The sequence below is a fragment of the Prionailurus bengalensis genome, chromosome D1, assembly GCF_016509475.1.
Source record: "Prionailurus bengalensis isolate Pbe53 chromosome D1, Fcat_Pben_1.1_paternal_pri, whole genome shotgun sequence".
Taxonomy (NCBI): domain Eukaryota; kingdom Metazoa; phylum Chordata; class Mammalia; order Carnivora; family Felidae; genus Prionailurus; species Prionailurus bengalensis.
In genome coordinates, this window is record NC_057346.1 from 89,338,994 (window position 1) to 89,348,083 (window position 9,090).

Sequence of the window (9,090 nt, forward strand, 5' to 3'; positions counted from 1 at the left end):
GCCGGGAAATCCCAGTGAGAATTAGGAATTTGTAAAACCAGTGATGCTCCTCAGAATTATTCTTATGCCAGGCTTTTAGCGTTCATTGATAGGAGTATCCTGCTGATATGTTCACAGTCTACAGAGAGATGTTTTTTTTAAGTGTATTATGTGGGCTTGCAGTCCAGTTTTTAAAATGAACATGTGTTTTATTTGTTTTAGCCTAGTAATTCATCAGGATTGTTGTGATCATCTGCCTTTAAAGAACTGCCTTTCAATCAATCAATCAATCGATACCTTTCAAAGTTCATGATACATGCCTGTTTAAATCATGTGAACAGCTACATCCCTTAAGGCAGAAAAAACACATTTGTAGATTGTCCTATTTCTGATATTTCTGATAGTCCAAGGACCATACAAGTCTAAGTTCACCTTTTCAGTATTCATTTTGGATCCAAGTAGTTTTGTAAATAGCTGTATCCAACTAGTATCGATAAATATGTAGTCATCTCAGTTGTCAGTAAGTCACAGTGATATGTTGAGATCATTTTCAGACTTTTAAAGAATGTTTTATTTTTCAAAAATTAAATCATCAATGGTGAGTATGTTAGCTCTATAATACAGAAAATTAAGTAAGCCTCAGATTTATTTTACCTCCCCAGGTGACAGTGGCTTCATTTTTCTCTTCCCCTCCTAAATTAGTTCCTTATTAATTTTTCATACGTAATGACTCAACCTCCATTTCTTTGTCTTTAAAGCATTACAACAAAAAATTAACACGGGGGTAGTCAATTGCAAGCGCAAGTCAAGGAATATTTAACGACTTCCTTTTTTTTAATGTTTATTTTGAGAGAAAGAAAAAGAAAGGGAGGGGCAGAGGGGAGGAGAGAGAGAATCCCAAGCAGGTTTGTCTGTCAACACAGAGCCCGACACGGGGCTCGAACCCACACACCTTGACATCATGACCTGAGCCAAAATTGAGAGTTGGATACTTAGCAGATTTAGCCATCCGGGCGCCCCTGAACTACTTTTCTTAACGTCATTCTCAGAGTGTCATCTGTCTTTTCCTCTGTCAGTTTTTAGAAATCAATTTTGCTGAGAGTGGTATGAAGTTAATATATTCTTACAGTGCTCGTGGCAGGTGTAAAACTAGCTCATTCAGGAATTGCTTCAGCTGTAGATCAAGAACCCAAAAAATGTGTATGTCCTAGAGCTTTGTAATTGCACCTCTGAAGATTTTTATGAAGTAATTGAAACCAGTGGACCAAATTAAAACACTGGGGGCATGACTGAATTGTGGCAGATGTAGTCTTTAGAATGTTAAGCAGACATTTAAAAATCATTTATAAAGACTAACAGCGCAGAAGATGCTTATAATATTGAGAGTGAAATATACAATTCTGCTTTTTTTTGCAGCTGTCTGACGTGATCGATATGATGTGTATGTTTCGGTTTTATAAAAAAGAAGGAAACATTGAAAGATGAAAACTAATATGTTGGTTGTGTGATGGTTGTCATTAGACAAAATTTATTTAAAAGCTACTGGGTTGACAAGAGTGGTTTCTTCTAATACTTTGTCTCACAAAAAAATCTTTATAGGCAGAATAATTTCATTGTATCTATAGAAAATATGCTGCATAGTTATGGTATATGGGGTAATTGTAATACTGGAAGAATTTTTAAAGGGAAGTAATTTTTGTAGAGTTTCAGTTCACATCTTTAGGTTCTTAGATGATCTGTGCTCTAACTTGTTCATTTTTGAATTGTATTAGAGAAAATGACGTGTGTGTGTGTATGTATGTATGTGTGTGTAGATATATATATGTCCTATAGAGTCAGTGAGGGCACATCAGCGATGAGTGTGTACCCCAGACAAGTATTACAAGGGGCAAAATCAGCTGCATAACATGGTGCTGGTTGTCATGCTCAACGTGTATTTTTCTTTCTCAGGCTCTATCAAAGAAAGCGAGAGATGGAAAACTGTTACCTGAAGAATACCAAGGCGGATCTTTTAGGTAAAATTTAAACTCTGAATTATCAGTAACGTCAGACAGACGACCATGGGGTACCTGGGTGGCTCAGTCGGTTGGGCATTTGACTTCAGCTCAGGTCACAATCTCATAGTTTGTGGGTTCCAGCCCCTCATGAGGCTCTGTGCTGCTAGCTCGGAGCCTGAAGCCTGCTTAGGATGTCTGTCTCTCTCTCTCTCTGCCCCTCCCCCACTTGCTCTCTCTGTCTCTCTCTCTGTCTCTCTCTCTGTCTCTCTCTCTCTCTCTCTCTCACTCTCAAAAATAAATAAACATTAAAAAAATATATTATAAATATAATACATTTATAAACTTCTACTTTTGTTTTCTACTTGCAATCTCTTTTATTTTAAGATAATTCAGGGGAGAATATTAACATTTGGATCCTTTAGGTATTATCAGCTCTGTTTTTAAGTGTCACCTTCATACAGTGTATGTAGTACACTGAGCGTAGCGTGAATGTTTCAAAAAATGGAAGAACACAGGTTTCAGTGTAACCGACCAAAGCAAGTTATAGACTGTTACCAGCATCCCAGAAGCTTCCCTTTACCCCTTCCTAATTATCCCCCTGGCAAAGGTAACCACCTTTCCAAAAATTATCACCACGGATTTGTTTTGCTACCTTTGGTCTTTATGTAAATCATGTATATCCCTTAGTGTCTGACTTCTTTCACTCAACATTAATGTCTGCGAGATTGCCATGTTGCCATGTGAAGTAGTTATTATTTACTTTTGCAACGTATAGTATTTTGTAGCATATCGTATGAATACGCCAGTGTCTGCTTTTACTCTTGGGCATATGTTGTTGTTTACAGTTTGGTGCTGTTACCAATAACGGTGCCGTGAACATTGTCATCGGTGTCTTACGGTGAATATATTTGTTGTATAGACCTGAAAGTGGAACTCCTGAATTAAAAGCTTTAATGGATATTGCCAGTTTTCCAAAACGGTCATACAAATTTATACTTCCGGTAACAGCGCATGAGAATTCTCGTTGCTTCATATTCTCACCAACGCTTAGTAACGTTAGGTTTTAAATTGTAACAATTCTTAAGGTATGTAGTGGTACTCTTTGGGGTCAGGCAAATTAATGCTATTGAATACATTTTCATTATCTTTCAGCCTTTAGGGTATCTGGTAACTTACCAGATAAAGTACCTGTTGATATCTCATGTCCATTTTTAAAAATGGTATGTGGAAGGCTCTTAGCTCCAGATACACAGTTCTTTATAGGATACATATTATTTCACGTATCCTTTCCCACTGCGTCCCTTGCCTTTGGGACTTTCTTCATGGATTTTTAATGAACACAAGTTGTGAATTTTAGTGAAATTCTATTTTTTAGGGGGTTTTTTTTGTTTGTTTATTTTTACAGCTTGTACTATTTGTTTTCTATTTAGAATTCTTGCCTCTCCCAGAATTATGAAGTTATTTTCTAGAAGTTTTACAGCTTTTCACATGTAGATCACAATCCATCTAAAATTGGATTTTGTATCTGGTACGAAGATAAAGGTCAAGATTCTGTAACCGCCCCCCCCCCCCATGGATATTAATTACATTGACCCAACATCACCTATTGAAAGGCTGACTCCCTCTCCATAGCACTGAGAAAGTGACCATGTGTGTGTTTGGTCTGTTCTGTGTTGTCTCTTCAGTTGGCCTGTGTGTTCATCCCTTTTGCTCGGTATCACCAAGGTGTAACCTTTGATACCTGGTAAGGGAGGTCTTTAATTTTGTTCACCCTTAAAACTGTCTTTCTTGGCTCTTTATATTTGCAAATACATTTCAGAGTCAACTTAACACTTTTCATATACAGACACATAGATGCAAACCTTGCTGGGGTTTTGATTGGGATTGCATTCAGTCTTTTAATCAGCGTGAGAAGAATTAACATCTTTACAGTATTGAATCTTCCAGGCAGTGAACACGGTATACGCCGTTGTTTATTCAGTTCTTTGGTTTCATTCAGTTCTGTTTTATAATCTTCTACATAGAGGTCTTATTAGATGTATTTCTTTTATTTATTTTTTGCTACTGTTGTAAATGGTATTGTTTTTAAATTTCATTTTTAACTACAGCAACCTGTATATAGATATAAAATGAAGTTTTACATTGGCCTTTTTATCTGGTGACTTAGCTAAATTCACTTACGTATCCTATTTTATCTGTAGAGTCTTAGATTTTCTGTGTACACAGTCAATTCATCTATGAATAATGACTATTTTCTTGTTTTTTCTGTTTTTTTAAGTTTATTTTGAAAGAGAGAGAGTGTGTGAGTGAGTGAGGGGCAGAGAGAGAGGGAGAGAGAGAATCTCAAGCAGTCTCTATGCTCCCAGCACAGAGCCCAATGTGGGGCTCGATCCCACACACCGTGAGCTCATGACCGGAGCTGAAACCAAGAGTCAGACGCTTAACTGACTGAGCCACCCAGGCGTCCCGTGACCGTTTTCTTTCTTTTTCCCAGTCCTTCTCGTACCTTATCGTTTCTTTTTCTTGTGATACGCTACTGCCGAGGTCTTCCAGTTCAGTGCTGAATGACTGTTATATTAGACATACTATGTATATGTGTGTCGGTACTTGTTTTTTGATACTGTTGCGAATGGTATGTTTGTCTTTGTCTTTGGTCTTTGAATAACTTGGTATAAGGTTCTGTATCAGTTTTTTAGCGAAGGGAAAACGTAGGCTTCCGGAAGGGAAAGGGTTCTTTGACTGAGGACGCGCCACCTTCAGAGTGTTCTGTTTTCCCCTAGTATTTCCAACTTGGGCATGTTTGGCATCGACGAGTTTACTGCAGTGATCAACCCTCCTCAGGCCTGCATTCTGGCCGTCGGGAGATTCCGGCCTGTGCTCAAGCTCACGCGGGACGAAGAGGGGAATGCCCAGCTGCAGCGGCACCAGCTCATAACGGTCACCATGTCAAGTGACAGCCGGGTGGTGGATGACGAACTGGCTACCAGGTTTCTTGAAAGTTTTAAAGCAAACCTGGAGAACCCCATCCGACTGGCCTAGCCTCCAACATGAGAAGTCGGTCTCTGGCTTAGTTAATTGAGTAGCTGGTACTAGAACCTACACTGTAAGAAAACAATTAGGTATACAAGCGCGAAGTGGATGAGTTGTTTATTTATTTAGGGTGAACAAGTTTGTCCTCCGAGTTGTCCTCATTTTCAGCTTGAGTTTAATGTTACAGAAATAAATAACAAACCGTAACTAGTAAAAGAAAGAGAACATTTGGTTCGTCAGATTCATTTTTAACCTCTGGTGCTGTTCTAAAGTGAAGTGTAAATTAAATTGTTTGGCTCATGTGAGCATTTTAGACTATTTGAGAATGTATGATAAATTGTAAAATGGGAAAAATTGTGAAAACTAATTATGTCGAAATTAGAAGTGAGCGTCAAAGAGAAGCCCATTAATTTAAGCAGTGGGACCTCACTTTTCATAAGCACTGCTCTAGATATACTTGAACAATTTAATATGTACAGAAGTGTATTCTGGATAATAGTAAGTAAATAAGGATCACATTGTATTAGGGGTTGTGGCAACATTATTGAATTTTTTATGTATATAAAGCCATAGGTTTTAGAGTGGTTTCTATCAGTCTTATTTTTCACTTCTATGACACTGTGAACTTATAAAGAGGAAGAATTAAAAAGTCAAAAGAGAGAGAGACCAAAACATTTGTTTCAGTAATAAACTATAGTTAAAATACCTAAACTTTCTGAAATAAACTGTTCACCTTCATATTAAGTTGGAATATATTAAAATAAATTATGCTATTTCCTACCAAACATTTTGAATTAGTGTTAACTTAAACACAAAATGTTGGTTTTTTTAGTGCATTTGAATCAAGTTTGTATTGTGCAATAAAATGTGAGAAAATACAAAAGCTTCTATTGTATTTTAAATGTTAGGACACAGAAGTTTAGCAAATCCTTGAAGTTGGTTAGTAGTTTGCCTGGGACAGCTTATAAGGAAGTCTACAAGAGGAAAGGAAGAATTTAAACTTGATCTAACATTAGAAAAACAACGGATGTGGAGTGTAAAACTTTGAAAGAGAGTAGAAGGGAAATTTTATGAAGTAGGCAGGAACTCTCCTTTTTATTCCATCAATAGTATGAACTTTTCACTAATTATCGTAAAAGTTAGAAGAGCCTGTTTCTCTCTTTTAACAGCTTTACCACGATCGGCACGTCAACTGGCCTGAAATTGGGTGCCGATTTAAATACCCAGTCACAGAAAGGCTTGTGTTGGTGTCTGCTACCCGGAATCCCCAGAAAGCAGACCACGTGGTATGACAGCATGCTGCCTACGCTCTAACCGAAGAGCTGCTAAAACCATCGGAGCCCCGGTATATCAGCTGTTAAGAATATGCTTAATCCAATTACTCTTTACAAACTGTTTTTTTTCAAAGCAGTCTTAAAAACCTTTGTCATATTAACAGTTACACTAAAAATTGTCCCCAAATGCTCTTTTCAAAGTAACTCTTGCAAGTTATGTTACTCTCAGTTTTAACTGAAATTACTTGTTTTCTCTTAATTTTTATATCTGAGGAATAGAACTTGAGACAGCCATAAGCATTGGCGTGGAGCTCTGTTTCCCACAGACGGACATGCGTACATGGTAACGCACCTGTTTCCCCGGCAGGGAGCTGGGCGCTCATAGCCACCACTGCCTGCCTTGGAAAGTCGGGAACTGCACAGCAGAAATACCGTGTATGCTTGAGGCATTTTGATTTTCATGGGCTCACCTCACAGCTTTTGGTACAAATTCATTCTGACTAGAAGCGTTTTCTCTAATACTTACACTGATTATGTAAGTGTAATACATACACTTGGCCGTAGCACTGATCTGAGTAACGCGGTTTGGGTTATTCTAGAGAACGAGCTCTATGCTGTTTAGGCAGGCTCCCTCCTCCAGTTTTTATAGATACATATATATATATGTTTATTTCTTTTTATATGTATTATTTATATCTTATTTTATTGTATGTGTGTAATAGATACTCGTTTTTGTAGTACTGAGAGGTATCACACTGAGAGGATATAAAAATTAAATTTGATATCTGGTCATCTTTTTCCTCATTTAAACAGGGAAAATGAGTAAAATGTGGGGAAGACTTCTAAAAAAAAGGCAGCACACATTTCTTTTATCACTTGGGCATGAAAAGAAATATCAATGACTGTTTACAGGTCAAATGGCCCTGCTTCTCTCCTTGCAATTTCCAGGTGACCCTTACAGAGTTTGTTCACTATTTTGTGGCATCAATATATTGCTGGCCCACCTCCTTTGTTTGCAACCATACTAAGCGATTTATACGTGCTCGTGCAGCTATCTTACGTGTAATGTCAAATGGAACTCTTATTTTTAGATTTTTTTTTCTTCTTTGCGTTGCGGATTTAATTTCATGCTAAATCGTACAGGCCAGCCATTCAGACATTCTGTTAAAAGCAAGCCTAGTTTTCTAACCTTTTAATTGAAAGATAGGGGGTGCTGTGAGTTAATGGATTATAGTTAGAGTGTGGAAGAAAAAGTAAAATGGCATTTAGAGCTTCGTGTTCAAGGGAAACGTATCCTCATTACACAACCGCATCGTGACGGACTTTGTCTCAGGTGACGTGAAGAAGTAAAAGAACCAAATATGTTGCAGGTAACAATTAGCTGTTAATTTAGATACGGCCTTATTCATGAGAAACTTCTGTTGATTTTTCAGTCACCAGAAGTAACGGCGTAGAACTGCTATAAGGTTGGGCTGGCCATGATATGCAAGGCAGGTCAAAATGAGGAGAGGACAGCAGTCGGCAGGAACCATCTGGAAGCTTTTGCCTTAATGAAAGAGTGAGTTAACTAGACTCTGCACTAGGTCGGGGGAGGTTAAAGAAGGGGGGGGAGGTGAAGAACAGTGTACATGTTAATATGTTGCGGTGTATTGCAAATATTCGGAGTGGGCGTGTGCGGTCAGATAATGCAGCAACAGTAATGTAATTTCCCGGTCCAAAACACAGTCCTCCTCGGCCCACATCACCGGCATCCGAAAAATTAAGTCATGTACAGCAAATGATATATTTCAGAAGACATTTAAGCTTTCTGTAAATGGAAAAAGCAGCAGACTTCCAATAAAATAATGTTAAATAGTTTTGTGGACTTTTAAGTTTTACTTCCTAGTGTTTCCATTGGTTGCAGCAGATGGGGACAGGTGCTGGGTTGGAGGAAAGGTGTGGTTTGTCTAGACTTGTAATATTGAATGAAATTATAAGGCATAAAGATGTGTTTTGAAAAATGATTAGCCTCTGTTAGTAGCAGTCTTTTATTTTTTTGATCTATGAAAAGCTTACCTTCACATTTTATCACTCATCTGTATTTTTTGCAACAAGTTCGAGCAGCCTTTTCTTCCTAGGAAAGCAGATACTTTTAAACCTCTCACCTAACCTCTACTGGACATGATATATACAATGAAAGGAAACGGGCTTTTATTAAAAGTTGAGAAATTATTCACAAAATCATTAATTAGTCATGATTTGCCTTTATTCACACCAAAAACGATTTACGTTTTCTGAAATTCCTTCGGTTGTGAAATTCTTTATTAACCCCATCCCTTTAAAAATAGATCTTTTAGGGGCTCCTGGGTGGCGCAGTCGGTTAAGCGTCCGACTTCAGCCAGGTCACGATCTCGCGGTCCGTGAGTTCGAGCCCCGCGTCGGGCTCTGGGCTGATGGCTCAGAGCCTGGAGCCTGTTTCCGATTCTGTGTCTCCCTCTCTCTCTGCCCCTCCCCCGTTCATGCTCTGTCTCTCTCTGTCCCAAAATAAATAAACATTGGAAAAAAAAAAAAAATAGATCTTTTAAAGATGAGGCTGTTGTGATCAAATGAGATATTCTGTTAGTCAAGCACTTGATAAAGCATAAAGTATTACACGTAAGTTGTCAAAATGATAATCATATAAATTGCACTTATTCTCCTCCTTTCCAGTGGCTCATCAACAGCCCATTTGGTAAAGAATGGCATTGGTCAGGGAACTAACTATAGGAGAGCACTCAATAAGTTACTGTCCTTCGCAACAGAACTACTGCCCTTTAGTACGTACTTTGTGC

The 9,090-nt window shown here is 38.1% G+C and overlaps 1 protein-coding gene across 2 annotated transcripts in view; it reads left to right on the plus strand.

The window, feature by feature from the left end:
* The window catches only part of PDHX (pyruvate dehydrogenase complex component X), a 73,380-nt gene extending 65,244 nt beyond the window's left edge, over positions 1-8,136 (plus strand). Inside the window, exons 10-12 of one of the 2 annotated variants that reach the window (XM_043580925.1) lie at positions 1,930-1,994; positions 4,757-4,963; positions 6,176-8,136. In XM_043580925.1, coding sequence (XP_043436860.1) covers positions 1,930-1,994; positions 4,757-4,963; positions 6,176-6,320 — 417 coding nt within the window. In that variant the 3' untranslated portion in view covers positions 6,321-8,136. Of the gene's footprint in view, positions 1-1,929; positions 1,995-4,756; positions 5,890-6,175 lie in introns of those variants that run through there. The other variant, XM_043580926.1, reaches the window with a different exon arrangement.
* Positions 8,137-9,090: the final 954 nt, after the last annotated feature.